Consider the following 25,315-nt stretch of genomic DNA (forward strand, 5'->3'; position numbering starts at 1 on the left):
GAGAAAATAATTAGGAAACATAGTATATACAGTAAGTGTGCTACATACCTATCATGTCTAATAAATTCTACATCATGTCCCTGATGGCACTTCTTAATGCAGTTCACACAAATGGCATTTCGATCTGTGGTGTTACAAGTGTGACATCTAAAAAAGCAAAGCCTTGCATTATTTTTCTTCGAACAAGTCAAGAATTCAAAATACATTTTCTGTCATTTGTATGAAAACAAAAGTTAATTGTCTTCGGGGATTTTGTTTTTTCTTGAAGTACTGGGATTTGAACTTAGGCCTTGTACTAGCTGGGCAGGAGCTCTGGCACTGTGAACCAGGAATGACTTTTTTTTTTTTTAAAGTTGTAAAAAAGCTGGGTGCCAGTGGCTCATGCCTGTAATCCTAGCTACTTAGGAGGCTGAGATATGAGGACCATGGTTCAAAGCCAGCCCAGGCAGGAAAGTCTATGAGACTCCAATAAACCATCAAAAAACCCTTAGTGGTACTGTGGCTCAAGTGGTAGAACGCATGTCTTGTGCTGAAGAGCTGAGGGACAGTCCCCAGACCCAGAATTTAAGTCCCACAACCATCACCAACAACAAAATTGTAAAAATAAAGCTGTTAAGTCTTGGCTGAATCAATTTGGGAAAGTAGTCAATGTTCACTAAGTGGAATTAATGACAAGCTTTACTTTTACAGATAAACACTTCCATATTTTGATTAGTACTGTGTTGTATACTACGTGTTACATAGTAATGGGTTTGATTATAAACTTCAATGTAGTCAATGTGAAAAAAAATTTCAGTTCCTTCCTAAGATTGGCAAACAGCCAAAAACTGGTAGGCACTGCCAGCTTACAAAGGAATTGTATCCTTTTCTAGGATTCAGATAACTTAGAAATATACCTGTAAAAATCATGCATGGGATAGCTGGTATAACTTGATATTTTATATAAACATTGGCCTCTACTAACAGCCTTTTCTATGGCATCTTGATTGTTCATTATTTTGTTATCTGTAATAAAAGAAAAGGAGAAAGGATTACAGAAATGGAAGTGGGTTTGAACAAGTCAAAACAGGTGGGTTTTTTTTTTTTTTACTCTTTTGGGAAGGGACAGGAGGATTCTATGCAGTGACTTCTGATTACCCATGTATTTGTAGTCAGAATAGGCACCAACATACCTTTCATTGTCACGTTAACACCAGATGCTAAAAATAAGCCTCCAAATCGGTTGTTAAAAATCTGATTGCCTTCTAGTGTTGCAGTTGCATGATTTGTAATTTCAATACCTGAAGTAAAATTTACAAACAAGCACATATATCACTATGCCATTTCTTAAACCCAAAACTACAAATGCTGTAAAGTGCTTAATTGGTACTTTTTTTTTTTTTTTAAGAAAAAAAAACATGTTGAAGGCACATTAATCCTCTTAATAAATTCCAAGTATTTTAGATTCTACTGCTGACAAACAGAAGAATATAGTGCACAGAAGTAAGTTTGGGTAGGAGTTTACATACTAGAGAGAAAAAGAATGTCTGGATTTTGTACGCATAAGTTTAAATGTTACCTATTTTTTTTTGTTTTGTCGGTCGTGGGGCTTGAACTCTGGGATTGAGTGCTGTCCTTGCGCTCTTCAGCTCAAGGCAAGCGCTCTACTGTTTGAGCCACAGTGCCACTTCCATGTTACCTATTCTTAGTGGTAGTACAGGGCCCACATATAGTCTAATCATTCATATTTTATAATTACTAGTGGGCAATAAGAAGTTTGGCACTGAATACAAGAATCTAGAACTACACTGTCAAATAGAGAGGCATTCAGCTATTTTGGCACATTCACTACACAGTTTAATAACCCAAGTAGAATACATCAGAAAATGAAACACTAGAACTATAAACAAGCCATAACAAGGGAAAATACAAACCTGCAGCAAATCCATCAAATATTCTGTTTTTCCTTAAAACTGGATGACTATTAGTGCTGATGAGAACACCTGCTTGAGCATTCCTGAAAATATCATTTTCTTCAAGGAGACCTATAATAAAATATTTCCTTAGATTAAGGCTAATGCACATAACAAACTTCACTAATGTTTCTGGTGGTAATTTGATTTTCCTTTTATTTCATACACAATGCATTGTAAATTCATAGGACTTTTTTCAACCAAAAAAGTTTTTGCCAGCCTTTATTACAAGAGTCATTCCCTGATTTGTTTCAGTCTCCTTTCACCTGCTGCATGGTTTCCAGTAAGTTTGTCTTAACTCTATCATGATTACTTTTAATACTTTAACTTGCCATGTTGTCTTTCAGCTTACTTGTACAAGTATATTAACTTGGGACTCAACTCAGGACCTGTGACAATCACTCTTACCACTTGAGACACGCCCCCATGTGCTTTTGTTTTTAGTGCTTTTAGGACAGACTCCTGCTTTTGCTTGGATCAGCCCACATTTGAGTAGGTAGGGCAACAGGCATGTATGACCACATTTAGCTTATTTTTGACATAGGCTCTTAACTGCATGAGCTGGCCTAAAAACACAATCTTGTCTTTACCTTCTGAGTAGGTGGGACTACATGCATGTACCTTTATGGTTAGATGCTCTGCCACATATTGTGACATCTATGTGTGTACCTTATTTCAGCTCAGGAAGGCTTTCTATCTCTTACCCTGGCATTGTAACAATGTTTGAGAGTGAGCTGACTTAATGCTTTCAAATGCTCTACCCTTTAGCTATATGAGTGAGCAAGTTACTTACCTTCTTTTTAGACTGAGTTTCCTTATCTATAAAACGTATATAGTGACCCATTAGGGGTCCCACTGCTGGTGGGAATGTAAACTTGTTCAACCACTCTGGAAAGCAATATAGAGGTTCCTCAAAAAACTAAACAGAATTGCCCTATGATCCCGCAATTCCACTTCTTGGCAACTGTCCAAAATATCACAAACCAGGATACAGCAAAGCCACCAGCACAACCAAGTTCATTGCAGCACTATTCACCATAGCCAAGGTATAAAATAAGCCCAGATAACCCTCCTCAATGGATGAATGGATCAAGAAAATGTATATATACACATGGGGTTTTACTATCCACTGGAATAATACAATGTGCCACACTCCATTAGACTAAATTTTATGGATATAGTACTGTTTTATTCACCATTTTATCTTTAGCATCTCTATCACAGTGGTAGGTAGATGTTTTGTCAGCATTTACACAACCAGTGGAAGTGAAATAATTACACTAGGAATGTACCCCCCCCCATTTGCCCATGAATATATTCTGCACAAACTTAACTGCAACAAAAAGCATTTTTGTATTTTGTGTTCTCACTTTCTCTACAGATTTGTATCAGAGAACCGAATTACTAGATTCTAAACTTGAGAGTACATCATTAATAGGGCCATCACTGCCTGCCTATAGTAGTAACTTTTGTTCATTAAGCCTTAGCATTTTTAATTATCCTTCCATGTAAGACAGTATGATTTTCAGTTACTGATAGATTTGCATTCAGGGTTCTCCTATTTGAACAGCATAAACTGGAACTTTTTGCCTCAATGAACAGGGGAGTTTGACATGTGGATACCAAATCAGGCAGATTTAGGCTAATTTAATTTTGTTCTTTAACAAAAGCCATACCTGTTTACTACATCTTCATATATTTAACATACCAGTTAATTTCTCACACTTAGGTCTTAATTTTAACATTTATTGTATGATCACTATACTGAATAATAAAAGGTCCAGAATGAGGAAATAAACAAATTCTATCTTTAAAAAGCTTTACTGGCAGAGGAAAAATGGCTACAAAAGGAAAAAGTAAACATTTGTCTCCTTTAACTTTAGGCATGAATTTAAACCATCTCAAAATTTGATAAGGAAAAAGATTCATTTATAACACTAGTTAGCAACGTTATTAATCATTAAAGATATAGAAGAATAACGGAAAATTGATTTTTTCACTAATGCAAAATTAACAACAATACCTCGACCCCCATTAAATATACAGATGCCACCATCTCTTCCATCATGGATTTTATTTCTTCTTAGAGTAGGATTACTATCTGTCTTAATCCATACGCCAGCCATAGCATTGTCAAATATTTCATTGTCTTCTATACAGCCTAGTCCTATAAATGCAAACATTTAGGCGTGTTATTTACAAAGTATATATCTAAAGTTTATTAACATAGAGAACAAGATGAATTAAACATACCAGAATTATAAACTAGAATTCCACCATTCTGTCCTCCCCAAATTTTGTTGCGTCTAATTTTGGGGTTGCTTCCAGTCCTATGGGTAAGATAGGAAGTAAGTAATACATTTAAATAATTTCTACTCCCGTATCCCATGTGGAGACATTCACAATTAAGCATACAATGGGGTCAAGATGCTCTGATGTGCTATTAGTAAGGAAAATTATTTAAGCCAGGCACTGATGGCTCACACCTGTAAACCTAACTACTCAGGAGGCTGAAATCTGAGAATCTCTGCTGGAAACAAGCAGACAAAGCCAAAATATTTATCTCCAATGAACAAAAAGCTTGAAGTGGAAGGAGCTGGGTGCCAGTGGCTCACACCTGTAATCCTAGCTACTCAGGAGGCTGAGATCTGAGGATCACAGTTCAAAGCCAGCCTGGGCAGGAAAGTCTTTGAGACTTATCTCCAATAAACCACTAGAAAACGTAGTGGCGCTGTGGCTCAAGCGGTAGAACGCTCACCTTGAGCTGAAGAGCTGAGGGACAGCGCCCAAGCCCAAGAGTTCAAGCCCCACGACCAACCAAAAAAAAAAAAAAAAAGCTTGAAGGAGTGTGTAGCTCAAGTGGTAGAACACTAGCAGTGAGTGAAAAAGCCAAGCAAGAGTGTGAGTTTGAATTAAAGCTTCAGTAGCATCACAAAAGAAAAAAAAAGATTTAACTCACTCAATCGTATTTCCTAAGAAATGAGTAAAAGTATCACTACAGGGCATCCAAATATGTAAACTAAATTGAGGCTAACTTAAATGGTATATTTTTGCCTTATGTAAAAATGAAAGGATGACTTACACAATCACAAAGATTACTAGAGTTCTGGAAAGTTAAAATATTAAAGAGTATAAAAATGATTTTTTTTTAGATGGTTGTGGGGCTTGAACTCTGGGCTTGGGTGGATCCTCTGCTCTTCAGCTCAAGATGAGTGTTCTAACCATAAGCCACAGCGCCACTTCCTAAAAATGCTTAATTTTATAAAAATAGAAGCTCCTATTTTACTAATGACATGCCAGGCATAGGGTAGAAATGCAGGGCGGTAGAAATGAGCTCTTACGACATGTCACTGGTTCCTGTCCAACCAGACCAAGAAAAGCTACATTCTGATAATTTAAGAGTAATAAGAATGTGAACATACACATACACACACCACACCCCAGAGGGATGAAGGACTAGGTATTTAACAATAAGGAAAATCTTTCCACACAGTCCAAATACTCCCAAGACCTCCCCAAAGCAAGCCAAATGTGAAAACATTTACCTTATTTGAACCCCTGAATACATATGATTATAGATATCATTGTCTTCTAGCACTCCATGTCCATTGTCATAAAAATAAACACCAACCTAAAATAAAAATTTAAAAATTCAAGTGATGTTTTCTTTACAAGGCAGTAGTTTCTAAAAAGCAAGTATAAACTGCTCATCTTACCTGTTTGCCACTGTGTATCCGGTTTCTTCTCAGTACTGGAGTGCTACCAGTTGTCACCCAGACCCCAGCCAGAGTATTACTATAAACTTCATTTTCTTCTATTACTCCTTGTCCTTTTTCATGCTAAATAAAAGTTACACTGGTTACAATTAATATGCATCTCTAAGCAAGAACAGCATGTCCTCCTGTTAAAGATGGTCATGCAAAATATTTTGATTTTGTTTTTCTGGCTGGTAATGACACATACAACTTCTTTTCTCTTTTCTTTTTGGGTACTAGTGCTAGTGAGTGAATCCAGGACCTTTCATGTGTTAAGAATGTGTTCTGAGCCAGGTGCCAGTGGCTCACGCTTGTAATCCTAGCTACTCAGGAGGCTGAGATCTGAGGATCGCAGTTCAAAAGCCTGCCTGGGCAGGAAAGTCCATGAGACTCTTATCTCCAATAAACCACCAGAAAACGGGAAGTGTGGCTGTGGCTCAAGTGGTAGAGTGCTTGCCTTGAGCTGAAGAGCGCAGGGACAGCGCCCAGGCCCAGAGTTCAAGCCCCACGACCAGGGGGGATGGAGGGTGAGGAGGAAGGAATGTGTTCTGCTGAGCTAGTGGTCATAGCAACTCAGGAGGCTGAGCTCTGAGGACTATGGTTCAAAACCAACCTGGGTAGTAAAGTCTGTGAGATTGTTATCCTCATTTAACCCTAAGCTACAAGTGGAGCTGTGCCTTAAGTGATAGAGCACTAGCCTTGAACAAAACAGTTGAGACAGCACCCAGGCCCAAATTTAGTCAGCTGCTGATTAATTTAAATAATTTCACACACATGGAATAAGTCATTCACATAATATCAGGAAGAACAAAAGTCTATTTTCTAATTTTTTTGGTGATGCTGGGGATTGAACTAAGAACTTGGTACCTACAAAGCAAGCACTCTATCACTTGAGTTATGTTCCTAGTTCTATTTTCTAAATATTGAAGATAGTTACAAAATCACACCCCAAAAGTTGAATATGGCCTCCCTCAAACTTGATGTAGTCCCTTCAATCCTTTCTCTCCCCCCAGTTTTCTGAGAGGTAGGGAAGAAGGGGGTACATACTGTGTAGCCCAGGATGGACTCAAACTCAAAACCTTTTTTTTTGGCTCCTACATATACTGGGATTATAAACAAGTATGTGCCACTACATCTAGCTTCCCCCAGTTTTGATACATGAGTCTACATATTGTAACTTACCACATAAATTCCACCATGTTGTCCATCATGGATTTTGTTATGTCGAACAATTGGACAACTGTTTGTCCTAATCTGAATTCCTGCTAATGCATTGCCTGTTTAAAAGTAAAAGTTACACAATGTCAATACTTAAAAACCCAGTGAGACATAGACATTTATCAGGCAGTAGGTAAAAATTCTTACATCAGAATTTTAATGAGCATTACAAGACCAGATTAAGTAAACTTGACTGTAAACAGATATAGAGGGATTATAGGTGGTATAGTTGTAGTATGGTTAAGAGTAGAAACTCAAGCCAGTCTGCCAAGTACTGAATTTCAGTTCCTGTATGACACTGAAAAAATAATTTAACTTCTATGTCCTAGCCAGTATTTAATAATATCTACTTAATAATATTTATTTCATAGAATTGATGTTGAATAGTATATGACTTAATTGAAGTAAGATGCTCAGCACAGGGCCTTCTAAAGCTTTATCTGTATATTATTCAGATCAACTACCCAAATAGCCCATGAATACACTGGTGTCTAGCACATTGTTTATCTAATCACTGTTAGGTGAAAGCTTAATGAGATGTAGTTTAATTCTTTAATTGATTCAAAATGTATTAAACTGCCAATTAAATAATTTATTGTTAAGCAATGCAATAAATCTAACCAAATGGACAGTCATTGAGGCTATGGTCTTACATTTCCCTTTGGCATATGGCAAAGTGCCTGGTCTACAGGAGGTACTGGTGAATGCTTCTTAAGTAAGTATATCAGAATAATCTTTATTGAGCACTTAAAAGAAATCAAATAGGGAGAATGATGAAAAGAGTTATGACATTGATCAAGATGCATTGTATTCATAAACTGATATGTTGAACTGAAACCCCTTTGAACAACAAAATAAAAAGAAATCAGCAACAAAATAAAAAGAAATCAGTACCAAACTAGTATCAAGGCTAATTTTTAAACAATAAGACCATATACTTACCATAAATGTCATTTCCTTCAATAAGGCCTCGTCCATCACCAAAGATGTAAACTCCTCCTTGATTTCCATTAAATATAGAATTCCCCCTATAATTATGTAAAATATTTTTTATCACAACATCTATTTATCAAAGCTTGTTTTATGTAACTATAATGCTATTCGTGGCCATGTAAAAATTATTTAACTTCTACAGGTAATAAGACACTCTGATAGGATTTCTAAATTTTCTTTTAGTTCTTTTAATACCAAAGTGCTGGAAAACCACCTATTACTTGGAACAAAAATAGCATTTGGTGCTGGGTGCTAGTGGCACATGCCTGTAATCCTAGCTACTTAAGGAGGCTGAGATTTGTTCAAAGCTAGCTAGGGCAGAAAAGTTTGTTAAGACTCTTATCTCCAATTAAACATGGAAAAAGCCAAAAGTGGAACTGTAAGAGTACTAACCTTGAGCACAAAAGTTAAGGGACAGTGCCCAGGCCCCTAGTTCAAACCCTAAGACCAACACCGGAGGGGGAAAAAAAAAGCATTTGGGGACTTAACCTAGAGCTGTATACATGCTAGGCAAATGTTCTTATTGAATTATATATCCAGTCCAAAAAATAACTTTCTTAAAAATTATTTTCAAAGCATTAAACACAATTTCTTTTAGCTAAGTTAGAAACATTTAATATTGGGGCTGGGAAGGTGGCTCAGTGGTAGAGCGCTTGCCTTGCATGCATGAGGCCCTGGGTTCGATTCCTCAGCACCACATAAGCAAAAGAAAAAAGCCGGAAGTGGCACTGTGGCTCAAGTGGTAGAGCGTTAGCCTTGAGCTGAAGAGCTGAGGGACAGCGCCCAGGCCGAGTTCAGGCCCCATGACTGGACCCAAAAAAAAATAAAAACAAAGAAACATTTAATATTGAAGACAGAAATCCTACAATACTTTCCTAAGCCAGTGGAAATATTTGACAGGAACAATATAGCTAGGCACTGGTGGTCTTGCCTGTAATCCTACCTACGCAGGGGGCTGAGATCTGAGGATCATGGTTTGAAGGCACTCCAGGCAGGAAATCAGGGAGACTCTTACTTCCAATTAATTCCCCTCTCCCTTCTGAAAAAAATGCTGAAAGTATAGCTATAGCTCAAGTAGTATCATGCTAGCCTTGAGCAAAAAAGGTTGGGGATAGCACCCAAGCCCTGACTTCAAGCCCCAGGACCAGCACAAAAAACCAAAACCAAAAAAAAAGAAAAAGAATAATTTATGCTATTTGATTAAATTAGAATAGCTCTTTACTATTGTCTTGGCTAATGCCTTAAACCTAGATTTACTTGCTTTGTTGTGATCTGAAGGGGCAGTAGCAACTACAGGTAAGTGACAGCTTCAAGTTTTGACTTTCTTAGTTTTTCTAAGAATCTTTGAGATAAACAGGGCTGGAGGTGTGGCTCAAGTGGTAGAGTGCCAGCCAAGCAAGAACAAGGCCCCGGATTCAAATCCCCAGACTGCCAAAAAAACCCACTTTTGACATAATGAATTTTCTGAGTTAGTCTAACTTTTTAGTCATTCTATTTTTATTTATTTATCTTTTTACAAAAGAGAAGACAAGCTGGGCGCCAGTGGCTCACCCCTGTAACCTAGCTACTCAGGAGGCTGAGATCTGAGGCTCACTGTTCAAAGCCAGCCTGGGCAGGAAAGTTCGTGAGACTCTTCTCTCCAATTAACCACCAGAAAACCAGAAGTGGTACTGTGGTTCAAGTGGTAAAGCATTTGCCCTGAGCTCAGGTACAGCACCCAGGCCCAGAGTTCAAGCCCCATGACTGATCAAAAAAAAAAAAAAAAAAAAAAAAAAGACAAGCCATTCGGGTTTCAAAGGAAAGTCACAGCCCTGTTTTGTCATATATAATACTGTTTGATGAATTAAAAACAGAAACCACAACATTTACAACTGTTCATAAAATAATGCGTATGGCACAGATCATTAATAATAAGAAAACAATGCAAAAATTGTGAAATAACTGTTCATTCAGAGGCATCTATATGATGAGAAAAACCTAACTTGGCTGGGCACCAGTGATAAATGCCTTTAATCCTAGACATTCAGGATACTCAGATACTCAGGATCTGAGGATTGTGGTTCAAAGCCAGTCCAGGCAGGAAAGTCCATGAGATTCTTTCATTACCAAAAAATGCTAGAAGTGGAGCTGTTGCTCAAGTGGTAGAGTGCTAGCCTTCAGCAAAAATACTCAGGGATAGTCCCAGGACTGGCACACACATCAAACTAACAACCAACCTTATTTGTTTATTTGCCAGTCCTGGGGCTTGAAGTCAGGGCCTGGGCACTGTCCCTAAGCTTCTTTTTGCTCAAGGCTAGCACTCTACCACTTGAGCCACAGCACCACTTCTGGCTTTTTTCTGTGTATGTGGTACTGAGGAATCGAACCCAGGGCTTCATGTATGCTAGGCAAACACTCTACCCCCCTAAGCCAAATTCCCCGCTCACACCCTAATTTATAACAGTTGTCAGAAATTAAGAGCTTTAATAAAGCTCAGGATCTTAACTTTTCTTTATACTGCAGCCTTGATATGGAAAAGCAATATCCATCATAATTATATGTAAATACCTTATTGTTGGGTCACTATTTGAGGTAATCCATACACCTGCGAAGTTGTTTGCATAGATTTTATTTTCTATGAATTGTCCTCTTCCTTTTTCATGGACATATATTCCTCCAGTTTGTCCATGGTGAATTTCACATCGAACCACTGTGGGGTTAGCATATGCTTTGACTTCAAAGCCTGCTATCCTGTTTCTGTGTATGTTGCAACTTTCAAAGTAACCCTGAAAAATACAGAATTTTTTTTAAGGCTTGTGGAAAAGAAATACCACTTAAAGACCTTTTAATACAGTTCTCCAAATTATGGATCAGAATGTTCCAGAGTAAAAGTTCAAATACAAATATGAAAAAATTTAATGTTTAAATGATTCAGTAAAGTACTACTTATGTTCTAATTCCTCTGAATACATTCAAAGGAAAGAAAAGGAGAAAGATCTACTTAATAAATATAACACATATAATAACCTAAATATATAGTATCCTTCTTCAAAAGGATAAAGAAAAGAAAATAAGCTTTGGTTGCCTTAAAAAAAATGTTCTAACAGGGTTTGGGTTTCAGTGATAAAGTGCTTAGTATTTTGATCCCTAGCACCATTTTAAAAAAAGTTCCAACATCCAATATATATAAGGAGTTCCCAAAACCAATAAACCAATCACTAAATGGGCAAGGGAGCTAAGGAGAGACTTCTCAAGAAGCGGTAAGAATGGCAAACAAATAACATGAGGAAATGTTCATCATCCATGGCCATAAAGGAAATGCAAATCAAAACAATTCTGAGATTCTATTAGATTGGCCAACATTGTTCCAACAACAAATGTTGGTGGGGATGTGGGGAAAAAGGAACCCTGGTTTTTTTGTTGTTGTTGGTCATGGGGCTTGAACTCTGGGCCTGAGCGCTGTCCCTCAGCTCTTCAGCTCAAGGCAAATGCTCTACCACTTGAACTATAGCACAACTTCTGGTTTTCTGGTGGGTTATTGGAGATGGGAGTCTCACAGACTTTCTTGCCCAGCCTGGCTTTGAACTGTGATCCTCAGATCTCAGCCTTCTGAGTAGCTAGGATTGGGGAGTGGGGGGGGGAGGGGGAAAGCACCCTATTGTTAGTTGGTTGGTGGGAATGTAAACTAGTACAACCACTCCAGACAGCAATCTGGAGGTTCCTCAAAAAACTAAACATAGACCTTCCCTAAGACCCAGCCACCCCACTCCTGGGAATCTACTCTGAACATCATGAGCCAGGACATGATAAAGACACCTGCATATCCATGTTCCTTGCCACACTATTCACAATAGCCAAGACATGGAAACAACCCAGATGCCCCACAAAAGATAAGTGGATACAAAAAATGTCGTATCAGGGGCTGGGAAGGTGGCCCAGTGGTAGAGTGCTTGCCTTGCATGCATGAGACCCTGGGTTCGATTCCTCAGCACCACATAAGCAAAAAAAAAGCCGGAAGTGGCACTGTGGCTCAAGTGGTAGAGCGCTAGCCTTGAGCTGAAGAGCTGAGGGACAGCGCCCAGGCCCAGAGTTCAGGTCCCACAACCGGACCCAAAAAAAAAAAAAAAAAAATGTCGTATCTATACACAATGGAATTTTCTATAGCCATTAGAAAGAATAATGTCATTTGCAGGGAAATGAACGGAACTAAAACAAATCGTGTTCAGTGAGGTAAACTAAGCTCAGGGAGACAAGTGACACATGTTCTGATATGTAAAAGTTAAATCTAAAATACACTGAAGGGCTGGGAAAGTGGCTCAGAGGGGCTGGGAAGGTGGCTCAGTGGTAGAGTGCTTGCCTTGCATGCGTGAGGCCCTGGGTTCGATTCCTCAGCACCACATAAGCAAAAAGAAAAAAAAGCCGGAGGTGGCGATGTGGCTCAAGTGGTAGAGCGCTAGTCTTGAGCTGAAGAGCTGAGGGACAGTGCCCAGGCCCAGAGTTCAGGCCCCATGACCGGACTCCCCCTCCCCCCCCCAAAAAAAATACACTGAGATATGATCAATTATATAAGATTCTAGATATTCACATACAATGAAACCCAAAGAGGATACTTTTAGGAGAGAAACACAAAGGCCCAATGCCAAGTGCCTTTTCACATTTATATAAAATATGTATCGAAATTAACTCCATGTTATAGAAGAAACCTTTTTGTTTTTTTAATTTTTTTCTTTTTAAAGTTTTTAGTTTTTGATGATTCATTCTTCTTTACTTTATGTATGGTATATTCAAGTGTCTATCTTTGGAAGGGTTTGGAGGAGGGTATAGAACTCAAGGGAAAAAAAGGGTGAAAACGTGCAGCAGTAGAACTCACTGGAAACTGAGGAAAGTCAACTATTCAACTCGTGGGTAGAGATGGGTCAGAGGGACTGGGAAAGAATGAGGGAATGGAAGACACTGTATGAAAAGAAATGTACTTATTACCTGACTCATGTAATTGTAATCCCTCGTACCTCACCCTCTATAGTAACAATAAAGTAAATTAATAATAACAATAAAAAGTCCCAACAAACCAACTAATCAACCTCTAAAAGTTGACCTAAAGCCAGGCCCTATGTGTACCTATAACCTCAGCTACTTGGGAGGCTGATGGAGAGCTGCTTGAGCCCAGGTGTTCAAAGCCAGCCTGGGAAATATTGATCCTTTGTCTAGAAACAACTTGATTTAAAAACAGAGACTGAAAGAGAATTAAAAAAGAGAAATTCTAAGTTCATCATAACCCAATAGGGACACAGCCATACTATTCTTGAGGCAAACTATTAAAATATCCAACATAATATATCTAATTTTTGACATGAAAATTATCTTAAATATCACAAATTAAAAAGGTGTTCAAGATATCACAAACTTTCCAAGTTAAACAAAAAATAAAGCCAAGTTATCTGATCCTGTAATTCCAGGAGGAAGCAGAGGGAGGAAGAATCTTGTGCTCAAAGACAGCTTGGTCTAGTTAGAAAGAAAGCTATTTCAAAAAGAAAGAAAACATAGAAAACAAGGCTGGAAATGTGGCTTAGTGGTAGAGTGCTTGCTAGCATGCATGAAGCCTTGGGTTTGATTCCTCAGTACCACATAAACAGAGAAAGCCAGAAGTAGCACTGTGGCTCAAGTGGTAGGGTGCTAGCCTGAGAGAGGGTCAGGGACAGTGTCCAGGCCCTGAGTTCAAGTCCTAGGACTGGCAAAAAATAAAAAAAAGTACAAAACAATGGCTATTTTCATTCAAATGATCTTCCGTAATACATGTTCTCTATAAAACACTTGGCTAAATATTGTAAATTCTGGATAAGGAGAAGGAAGATTCTGAGAGCTAACGAACGTAACTTCAGAATATTAGCAAGGTAGGTAGGTGTGTATGTGTGTGTGTGTGTGTGTGTGTGTGTGTGTGTGTGTGTGTGAGAGAGAGAGAGAGAGAGAGAGAGAGAGAGAGAGAGAGAGAGAGAGAGAGAGAGAGAGAGAGAGAGAGAGAGAGAGAGAGAGAGTGTGTGTCTTGGGGCTTGTAGTTAGGGCCTAGGCACTGTCCCTGGGCTATTTTATTCAAGGCTAGCACCCTACCGCAGCTCCACTTTTGGCTTTTTGGGAGTTAATTGGCGATAAGAGTCTCATAAACATTCCTGCCCGGGCTGGCTTGAACTGTGACCCTCAAATCTCAACTTCCTACATAGTAGGACTGTAAATATGAGCCACCAGCACCTAGTAATGTAGTTTAGTGGTAGTATGCTTCATGAATATGCATAAACCACTACATTTGATAACCCAGCCATGGGGGTATGAGGAAAAGATGCTACAAAAAACCCTAAGTCAAAAGCAGGTACTGGTGGCTCACACCTATAATCCTAGTTACTCAGGATGCTGAGATTGGAGGATCTTGCTTTGAAGCCAGCCTGAGCAGAAAAGTCTGTGAGATTCTTACCTTCAGTAAGCCACTCAGAAAAAGCAAGAAATGGTACGTGGTTCAAGTGGTAAGTGCCAGCCTGAGCAAAAGGAGGCTCAGGGACAGCATGCCTAGGCCCTGAGTTCAAGCCCCAGGACGGGGGTGTGTGGGGGGGATCCCTAAGTCAAACAAACCCAAAAAACAGATGGAAGTTCAATCTAACCAAAATGTTTAGAGGTGGGACCTTTGTGAGGTGAATAGGATTAGATAAGGTACCTAGAGGGTGGAAACTCCATGGTTCAGTATTGGCTGCTTTATAAAGAGATGGGGGGAGAGGGAGAAGAAGCGGGGAGAGAAGAAGAAAGAGGCACAGAGGAATAAGAGCTGAAGATATGCCTCAAGTGGCATTGTACCTGCCTTGCAAGTCAGAGGTCTAGACATAGCACTAAAGATGGGGGTGAAAAAAAAGGTAAGAGAGACCAGGTAGACACACCCAAGTTCCCTAATTCTTTCCATGTGATGCCCTGGGCCACCTTAGGATTTTGCTTACACAAGGCTATCACTAAATACAGTTCTTTGACTCTAGACCAAAACCACCAGTCAAAATCATCCTCCTTTCTGTATAATTAACCCAGTCTGTTATTGGTACTTTGTTTCAAAAAGCAACTGATAGCTGGGGGTCAGTGGCTCAAACCTATAATCCTAGCTACTCAGGAAGCTGAGATCTGAGGATGGCAATTCAAAGCCAGCCAGGGCAGGAAAGTCTGTGAGACTCTTATCTCCAATTAATCACCAGAAAATCAGAAGTGGCGCTGTGGCTCAAGTGGCAGAGTGCTACCACTACAGCCTTGAGCTGAAGAGCTCAGGACAGTGCCTAGGTTCAGAGTTCAAGCCCCATGACCACCACCACCAACAACAGAAAAAGCAACTGATAAAAAACAAACTAATAAAAAGGGTGTGAGTGGAATGGAAGAGGGTAAGTGAATGTTTACGATGCATGTGTGAGGCCCTGGGTTTCACTTCCAGATATCCTCCTACCCCCGATAATAATAATAATAATGATTAAAAACACTTGCAGAATATAAACTTATGCTTCCTATCCAAAGAAGATTATCCAAAGGGAAGTAAAGTGAGAGGAGAACAGGAAGGACAGCCAGATTGCAGCACAATGAACACAGGGAATCAGTCATCTGTCACAGGTTATGTTTATAGATTAGGAATGCTTAAAAATTTTATGAGCAGTAGGTGGTGTTATTTCAACCATATTTTACAACAGTAACATTGCTATGGACTAAATATATTAAGCAAAAAGATGACTGGGAAACAGGGAACACTGACAGAAGATCTGAGTATACTGCAGAATTATTCCTAGTTATTCTTTTATAAGGTAGATTGATATTGTGGTTATATAAAAGAAAGGAGGGCTGGGAAGGTGGCTCAGTGGTAGAGTGTTTGACTAGCATGCATGAAGCCCTGGGTTCGATTCCTCAGTACTACATACACAGTAAAAGCCAGAATTGGTGCTGTGGCTCAAGTGGTAGAGTGCTAGCCTTGAGCTAAAGAGCTGAGGGACATTGCCCAAGCCCAGAGTTCAAGCCCCATGACTGACCAAAAATAAATAAATACATAAAAATTAAAAAAATAAAAGAAAGCAAAGGGTTAGAAAGGGTACAGGTCAAGTGGTAAAGCTGGATTATATCACCAGTAAAAAAGATTCATATTTCTATTCCCTCATTCATTTTCCCTCTTTCCATATACAGGTTCTCTTACTGAGCTATAACCTCAGCTCCAAGCCCTCATTTTTTTAAAAACACATGCTCAAACTTTTACAAATACGATGGTGACCTCTAGATCATTTTAAGCAACATGATTAGCAGTATAGAAAGAAGTAAAAATAAAAAAAGGAGGTAGAGAAAAAAACAAAACTAGCTATGAGTTGTTGATCGATACATGGAGACTTATTTATATTAACTTCTACTTATGTGTTATTAGAAACATTTCATTTAAAAAAAGATAAAAACTAGAAGCAAAACCCATGGAAACAAAATGACAGAAAACCAGGCAAAAACAATGGAAATAAAGAAAGGGACATAGACTTAAGGAAATCACACACAAAAGCATAAATAATACAAAGACAGGAAAGTTTCTAAAGAAGAGAATATATGGAAAAGGGAAAATCATAAAACAACAAAACCAACATACAAATGTTAAAGTACAGGGAAGGGAGGAGAGGGATCACCACTAATAGATGAGAGGGAAGGAGGAGGAGAGAACGAGGGAGTGAAACTCACAGTGGTTTGAAGTGTTCTTAGACAATGCTAGAATGTCTATGAAACTGTGGGAAATAAAGTATAATTCAAGCTGGTGCCAGTGGCTAACGCCTGTAATCCTAGGTACTCAGGAGGCTGAGAGCTGAGGATCATGGTTCAAAGCCAGCCCAGGCAGGAAAGTCTATAAGACTCTTATCTCCAATTATTATCCACCAGAAAACCAGAAGTGGCACTGTGGCTCAAGTGGTAGAGCACTTGCCTTGAGTTGAAGAGCTGAGGGACAGCCCAGAGTTCAAGCCCCACAGCCGACCATAAAAAAAAAAAAGTATAATTCAATTGTATTCCCAGCTAATTAAAAAAGTTATGAACAGGCTTTCTCAAGCGACAAAATTTTGAGCCACAACACCATAAGCCTTTTTATATATATAAAAAAAATGGCTAGGTGACAAAATCTTGCCATAAACGAATAAGCCAAAATTGCTTATTTCATTTTTTTTCTTTATGATTAGTACTTTTTCTTTCTTTTTTAAAATTTTTAATTATTTATTTTTATTTTATTTTACTTTTTTTGGGTCTGGTTGTGGGGCCTGAACTCTGGGCCTGAGTGCTGTCCCTTAGCTCTTCAGCTCAAGGCTAGCACTCTACCACTTGAGCCACAGCGCCACTTCCGGCTTTTTTCTTTTTGCTTATGTGGTGCTGGGGAATCGAACCCAGGGCCTCATGCATTGCAAAGCAAGCGCTCTACCATGAGACCTCTTCCCAGCCCCTTATTTTTATTTATTTATTGTGAAAATACCATACAGAGGGGTTACAATTACATGGGCAAGATAATGAGTACATTTCTTATCAAGCATTGTAGCCTCCTCCTTTGTTTCCCCTTCCCATCCCTTCCCATCCTCCCCCGCCCCCCCCATCCTCCCTGCTTACCCCCCGCTCCCGCACCAAAGTTGTAAAGTTCATTTTTCGACATAACGACTTGCACATCTCATTGTTGCAATGGGTCCACCTGTATCCCTATTTAAACTATTTGTTTTTCCCCTTCCCCTCCACAAATTATACCGACATCAAATACAGTGAAAGCAGGGGTTATACTGTGGGGGAGGGTCATTTTTTTTAATAGAAGGAGTTGGAGTTAATTTCTTCTAAAGTTTAATTAAACTCTAAAAGTTATGGCTACATTTTTGCAAAAAAATAATTTTTTAAATTAAAATACTGGAAAGTATTTTATGATTCATTTTATAAATAAATTGAAATTCTATACATATCACACATATGGAAAAGGAGAATTTATTTGATAACAAAGACAGATATTCATTAATAATGCTCTTACCATGCCATGATCAAATGTGAACACACCAACATCACGCCCATGATGAATATGATTCCGTCTAATAATTGGGTTTCCATGATTTTTAACCCAAATCCCAGCTAATGCATTATTGGAAATTTCATTATCTTCATATATTCCCTACAATTAATCAGAAACAAACCTTAGTAAAGGTTTTCATATATTAGAAAGAAAAAAAAGCCCAAATTAAAAAATACCTGTGCATGATCTGTTATATAAAGTCCAACATTTTCACAGTCACTGATGTTACAGTGTTTGATGGTAGGACATGCTCCTTGTCCACTGACACACACTGCAGAACCAACTATTAAAAAAAAAAAATACTTATTCATTGTAAGTGTCTACTGGACAACAACAAAGCAGCTCAATTTTATTCTGCAAGGTAAAGAAAACACTAACCTGTACATGTACTTCGGATGATACAGTGATCAATAATAGGGCTACAATTTACTGTTATCTCTAAGCAGTGGTGTGCATTGTGGTGTTGAGCAGATTTGTCATCAGGGTTAAACTGAAAAGGAGAAATTTTATTTCAAATAACCATTGTATTAATAAATTTAAAAAGTATATTTTAAGTCTTAAAATGCCTTACCCTTATTGTCATGTATCCAACATAAGCATCCTCAGAACCTTCCATGAAAACAAAGGTTGAATCTCTAGTGTTTTCAATTATAACTTTGTCTGCTACTTTTCCAGGTGCTGTAGAAAAGATATTTTAAGTAATTAATCTTGTATTCTTATGGACAGGGAATCTCTATGAACAAGAAATTTTTTAGTACTATGGTTTGAACTTGTCCTCACACTTGCCAGAGTAGCCCTGAGTCACTGTAGTCAGGCTTTCTAGCCTGGCTTTATGCTGGTTATTTTTGAGATGGATTCTAGTGAACTTTTTCTGCAAGGGCTGACCTCAATCTTCCAACCTCCAGATCTCACTCTTTTGAGTAGCAATAATTACAGACATGAGATTGAGATGCAGATAATAGTTCAATCCTTAAGGCCTCAGCCTCCTGAGGATTACAGGGATTACAGGCATGTGCCACCAGGCTCAACCAAGACCAATTCTTTTAAAAGAAACATTAATATTAAACAATAGCAGCAAGTCTAATATTCACCTTATCAGTTAAAGTGTGTTTTATCAGTATTTGTAACTAATCATATCAAATGGGGATATATATTAATCACTACATTTAAATCCATGCAATACTTTTAAAATAAGATTCAACTACAAAAGGTATTAATATCACATACAGTAACATTAAAAGTGGTAATCTTATAAAAACAAAATCACCACCACTAGCAGCAAAGAAGTTCAGGGAGAAGGGAGAATGAAAGGAACCTTTGTATTTAAATTTACTTCAAACCAGGGCCTCAATTTGGAAAGTAATCAAATCAGCAGGCAGCCAGCACTGGTGGCTCATGCCTGTAATCTTAGCTACTCAGGAGATTGAGAACTCTGAGGATTGTGGTTCAAAGCCAGCCAGGGCAAGAAAGTCCATGAGATTAGTTAACAACAAAAAAAGCTGGAAGTGGAGCTGTAACACAAGTGGTACCCAAAGGCTCAAAAACAGCATCTAGGCCCTGAGTTCAAGCCCCAGGACTAGGAAAAAAACTCAGCAACAAGAATTTTCTTTACTTTCTACTCTTTTTGTTTGTTTGTTTTTGGTAGGGTAGAAGGGATAGCTTCTGGTGTTAGGGATTGAACACAGGGTTTCAAGTCTGGTAACAGTCTACTGCTTAGCAATACACCTAGATCTTTTCCTCTTCTTTATGTTAGAGATGAGGGAGCAAAGTAGAAACAACAAACGTAAATTTCATTAGCAAATTAGCTTAAATGGTTTTGCTGAATTCTCAAAAAAAATCAGATGGCACATACCTCCAAATGACTCATTAGGACCCAACAAATATTTCATTGTATTTATTCTTAAAAGCTTAGCCATAAGAATTATCTTTGAAACTTATAAGAAGTATTCTAAAATGTATTTAATTTCACTTAGAAACACAACAATAAAAGCATTAACGTAGCTATGGGGATGGAGCTCAGTGCTTGAGCACTTGCCTAGTATTGGTGAGGCCCTGTGTTTGATCCCCAGCATCACAAGAAAAAAGGAGAGAAGACAAAATATTACCATTTTTACTTTCAAAGGAAAGGCAAAACAAATTTTTTTCTTTAGTAAATTTAAATGAAGGAAAATAAAGAAAGTACTGACAGCTGGGCGCCAGTGGCTCACGCCTGTAATCCTAGCTACTGAGGAGGCTGAGATCTGAGGATTGAGGTTCAAAGACAGCCTGGGCAGGAAAGTCCGTGAGACTCATATTTCCAATAAACCACTAGAAAACCGGAAGTGGCGCTGTGGCTCAAGGGGTAGAGTGCTTGCCTAGCACGCATGAAACCCTGGGCTTGATTCCTCAGTACCACATACACAGAAAAAAACCTGAAGTGGCACTGTGGCTCAAGGGGTAGAGCACTAGCCTTGAGCCAAAGAAGCTCAGAGATAGTGCCCAGGCTCTGAGTTCAAGACTAATAATAGGGTCTTGAAAAAAATACATTTTTTTACTTTCTATACTTCCATTTCCTTCACATAAAGTCATCTTCATTCCTATTTCTTCTCCCTATTAATATATTACAAAGTTGCAGGTGTCTGTGGCTGGTGCCTGTAATCCTAGCTACTCAGGAGGCTGAGATCTGAGGAATGCAATTTGAAGCCAGCCCAGGAAAGAATAATCCATGAGACTCTTATCTCCAGTTAACTTCCAAAAAGTCAGAAGTGGAGCTGTGGCTCACATGGTAAAGTGCTAGCCTTGTGCTCAAGTACTCAGGGATAACATTAAGGCCCTGAATTCAAGTTCAAGGTTGGCACCAAAAAAGAAATGATATTAACAATATTCAACTGGATTTTAACTCACTCACTAGACATGATTAATATCTTAACTGAATTAATAAGAATAAAATTTTAAAATTGTAATAATGCATTTCAAAATACCTGCACCAATCATAGTAATTGGAGACTCAATATATATCCACTCATCAGTATATATTCCAGAATGAACAAAGATAAGTCCATCGAAATGAGCTTCTTGTACTCCACCAAGGGCATCTTCAATAGTATCATAATACTAGAAAAAATACAAGTGTCAGTACAGAACTGAAAAATTACCATTTTTAAGTCATAAAAATGCAAATCAAACATACCAACATATTTTCTCTTCCTTTGTATCTTGCAGGGTTACTGTAGAAATGTTCAGCAAATCCTGGCTTTACATGTGCACCTTTATACTAAAAGGTCAAAAACAAAACATTGACAACTAACCCAAATATTACATTCTAAACTAATTATATCACAACGTCCATTAGGTATAAAATCTCTTAACTATTACACTAATTTTCTGCTACACAGTACAATACAAAATAAAAAATAAACACAGTACAGGCACATAGTGGGGCTGTTCTATATACTGGGGTGTGTTTATTAGCACTCGTCATCTCTATCCAACTTCATGCCCTCAACACTTTCTTCACCCATTGTGACAAAGTATTTAGAGATATTGCAAATGTCCCCAGAACACCTGACAGAGCAAGATCACATCCAGTTGGACCATATGAAAATTAAGCTGGATGTGAGGTTTAAACTTACTGAGAGCTAGTAAATTAGCTAGGTATGATGGCTCATGCATGTAATCCCAACTATTTTGGAGGCAGTGATCAAAAGGATTGTACTTAGAGAGGGAGTAAAAAGTTAGTGAGACCCCAGTTCAATCAATAAGCCAGGCATTTTGGCATGCTCCCATGCTCTAACTGAAGCAAAAAAAGACTAAAGAGTGGTTTAAGTGATAGAGTGCCTACTTAAAAAACGTGAGGATGAGTTCAAACACCCAAATTGTAAAACCAAACAAACAAAAAACAGTAACTTAAATATAAAGTAAAACAAATCCATTGGAATCATAACATCCCACGCTTCTGATATTTATACTCATTGAATATGCTCTTTGCTTGCTTGCTTATTTATTTTTATTTTTCCAGACCTAGGGCATGAACACAGGGCCTGGGCATTATACCTGAGCTTCTTTTGCTCAAGGCTAGCCATCTACTACCTGATCCACAGCATCACTTCTGGCTTTTTCTGTTTATGTGGTACTGAGGAATTGAACCCCAGGCTTCATGCATGCTAGGCAAGCACTCAACCACTGAGCCACATTCCCCGCCCTTATTTATTTGTTTATTATTTATTTATTTATTTAATGAGCCCAACCTGGCCTCAAACTCAGCTCCTCTCCCAAGTTGTTGAGGTTACAGATACGTACACTCATGCCCAGCTTTGAGCAAATTCTTAACAAATATGTCACCAGTGAAAAGAATATCTGAATATTTTGCTAGGTGATATTCATTGGTTATTTTTACAATCTTTTTTGTTTCTTCTTGTGCCAGTCCTGGGGCTTGGACTCAGAACCTGGACATTGTCTCTTAGCTTTTCTGCTCAAGGCTAGCACGCTACCACTTGAGCCACAGCTCCACTTCTGGCTTTTTGGTGGTTAATTGGAGATAAGAATCTCCTAGACTTTCTTGTTCTCTTTGAACTAGGATCCTCAGATCTCATCTTGCTGAATAGCTAGGATTACAGGAGTGAGCCACAGCACCTCCTCAGCTTTTCCTAAATAGTTTTTATTTGAGATAAGAGTCTCACACTTTTGTGCCCAGGCTGGTTTTGAACCATAATCCTCAAGTCTCAGCCTCCTGAGTAGCTAGGATGTACAGGCCTGAGCCACTGGCACCTGGCATTTTTAAAAGACTTGTTATTATAAAGGTGATGTACAGAGGAGGTAAAGTTACATAAGTCAGGTAATGAGTACATTTCTTTTTGGACAATGTCACCCCTTCTTTTGCTCTCATCCAAGTTTTTCATCATAATCTAATCTTAAGTAAATTTATTTTTATAAAGAAATGTATTTATAAGTGTATAATATATAAACTACTATATTTATATTTCATACCAACTGCTGGAAACTCTCCTTCCAAGGATTTGGATGTTCATATTCTTCTGGATTAATCTGATAGAATTTACCAGGTTCAGGATGCATCATAGGACGGGTATATTCAAATACTTCCATGTATAATCGTTTCCTGAAGAGAAAAAGAAATTATAAGATTTTTTTTCCATCAACTGTCTTTTAGAATTATAAACTTCTATGCAAACTTAACAATTATGTAAAGTCTCAAAAACTTGTGTAAGATTGGAGAAAATACAGAGATTAATTACTTAATGGTTTGCTCTATTGTGCAGACAGGCTTTGAATGCCTTGATATTCTCAGGCAGATACCTGATCTGGTTTGCCTGAATCAAAAGATCCTCCTGTCTTAGTTTCTTAAGGTCTATTGCATGTACTATCAAGCAAAATAAGAAATCTTAAATGTGAAAATGTAAGTTTTTGCTTAAAACAAAAATTAATCTATAAACAGTAAAAGGTGAGTTTTTCAAAAATTGTTTAACAGGTGTTTTAAACCCATAGTATAAAAACCTTTATATTATTTAAAAATAATTTTCAATATAGTAATTTTAAACAATTCATCTGAGATTTTTAGTGTATTTATACCAAATCTTGTATTTATACACCAAATCTTGGAATTGGAGTAATAGTAACTATTATTAGTTCTTGTATATATGTAATGTTTTATCTTTTACTGCTCTTCATTCTTAGGTCTTTAACCTCAGTATTTCTCTCTTAAATACAACTAATTCCTTACTTTTCACATTACACAAATAGATAACATCTGTAAAATATAGAAAAGTAGAAAGGAAATAACATACTTTTAATACACTCACTATTATCAATTTACTCTATTTTCTTCTAGTCTTTTTTTTGCGGGGGGAATCTGTTGTGGGGTTTTTCTTCTAGTCTTTTTTTTGGGGGGGGGGTCAGTTGTGGGGTGTGAACTCAGGGTCTGGGCACTATCTCTGAGCTCTTTCTGCTCAAGTCTAGATCTTATTTGTTCTTCTAGAGCTCTACCACTTTAAGCCACAGCATCACTTCCAGTTCTCTGGTGGTTAAGTAGAGATAAGAGTGTCAGACTTTCCTGCCTGGACTGTCTTTGAACTGCGATCCTCAGATCTCAGTCTCCTGAGAAGCTAGGAGTACAGGTGTGAGCTACCAGCACCTGGCTCACTCTAGTCTTTTTAAATTGTTTCATTGATTAGAGTAATTACCTAACCATATGAATTTTGTCATCTGTTTATTTCACTTTTTGTAACATTATTTTCCCATAATTTTGTTTTTAAATCAGTTGTGGGGCTTGAACTCAGGGCCTAGACACTGTCCTTGAACTCCTTTTGCTCAAGGCTAGTACTCTATCACTTTGAGCCTGAGTGCCACTTCCAGTGGTGGTTAATTGGAGATAAGAGTCTCATGGAGGGGCTGGGAAGTTGGCTCAGTTGTAGAGCGCTTGCCTTGCATGCCTGAAGCCCTGGGTTTGATTCCTCAGCACCACATAAGCAAAAAGAAAGAAGCCGGAAGTGGTGCTGTGGCTCAAGTGGTAGAGTGCTAGCCTTAAGCTGAAGAGCGAGGGACAGTGCCCAGGCCCAGAGTTCAGGCCCCACGACCAGACCCCACCCCCCCCCCCAAAAAAAAAAAGTCTCATGGACTTTCCTGCCCAAGATGGCATTGAGCTGAGACCCTCAGATCTTAGCCTCCTGAATAGCTTGGATTATAGTCATGAGCCTCTGGTGCTCGGCTTTCTCATGTTTTGTTAAACGTTTTTGCGGGGCTGTGGTATCGCTCAGTGATAAGAACCTTGTCTGACATTCTTAAGGCCTTGTGTTTAATCACCAGCACTACAAAAATGCAAAAACTGAGCTGGTTGCTGGTGGCTCTTGCCTGTAATCTTGGCTGAGATCTTAGCCTCTCAGTTTGAAGCCAGCCTGGGCAGGAAAGTTCATGAGACTCTTATATCCAATTAAACACCAAAAAGCCAGAAGTGAAGCTGTGACTCAAGTGGTAGAGTGTTAGCCTTGAGCAAAAGAGCTCAGGGACAGTACCTGCAACTTGATTTCAAGCCCCAGAATTGGCACCCATCAAAATAAAAAAACAAAATACAAAAAATAAAGAAAGCCCCACAACATTTTGTAATTGCTATTAGCAAACATAACTCAGCCTTCCAAAGTAAATATAGTTCAATTTGTTCCTTCTCTTATTCCTAAAAACTTAATCTTTAATTTTTCATCACCTATTACACATAAAACAAACAGATTCTCAAAAGTCAAATTATTGGGCTGGGAAGGTGGCTCAGTGGTAGAGTGCTTGCCTTGTATGCACAAGGCCCTGGGTTCGATTCCTGAGCACCACATAAACAGAAGGGAAAAAAAAGCCGGAAGTGGCACTGTGGCTCA

General features: G+C 38.4%; 1 protein-coding gene across 3 annotated transcripts in view; it reads right to left on the minus strand.

Moving 5' to 3' along the window:
- Nucleotides 1-25,315, minus strand: part of Fbxo11 (F-box protein 11) — a 94,083-nt gene that overhangs the window by 1,355 nt on the left and 67,413 nt on the right. For all 3 annotated transcript variants that reach the window (XM_070025547.1, XM_070025546.1, XM_070025548.1), the window contains exons 5-22: nt 22,926-23,055; nt 21,130-21,213; nt 20,921-21,053; nt 18,532-18,638; nt 18,339-18,450; nt 18,137-18,243; nt 17,922-18,059; nt 10,466-10,683; nt 7,868-7,953; nt 6,890-6,984; nt 5,669-5,791; nt 5,498-5,583; nt 4,206-4,282; nt 3,976-4,119; nt 1,914-2,024; nt 1,173-1,280; nt 897-1,005; nt 49-147 (exon numbers count right to left, since the gene is read on the minus strand). In XM_070025547.1, the coding sequence (XP_069881648.1) occupies nt 49-147; nt 897-1,005; nt 1,173-1,280; nt 1,914-2,024; nt 3,976-4,119; nt 4,206-4,282; nt 5,498-5,583; nt 5,669-5,791; nt 6,890-6,984; nt 7,868-7,953; nt 10,466-10,683; nt 17,922-18,059; nt 18,137-18,243; nt 18,339-18,450; nt 18,532-18,638; nt 20,921-21,053; nt 21,130-21,213; nt 22,926-23,055 (2,067 nt within the window). The remainder of the gene's footprint in view (nt 1-48; nt 148-896; nt 1,006-1,172; nt 1,281-1,913; nt 2,025-3,975; nt 4,120-4,205; nt 4,283-5,497; nt 5,584-5,668; nt 5,792-6,889; nt 6,985-7,867; nt 7,954-10,465; nt 10,684-17,921; nt 18,060-18,136; nt 18,244-18,338; nt 18,451-18,531; nt 18,639-20,920; nt 21,054-21,129; nt 21,214-22,925; nt 23,056-25,315) is intronic.

The sequence above is a fragment of the Dipodomys merriami genome, unplaced genomic scaffold, assembly GCF_024711535.1.
Source record: "Dipodomys merriami isolate MVZ:Mamm:240054 unplaced genomic scaffold, mDipMer1.0.p SCAF_17, whole genome shotgun sequence".
Taxonomy (NCBI): Eukaryota; Metazoa; Chordata; class Mammalia; order Rodentia; family Heteromyidae; genus Dipodomys; species Dipodomys merriami.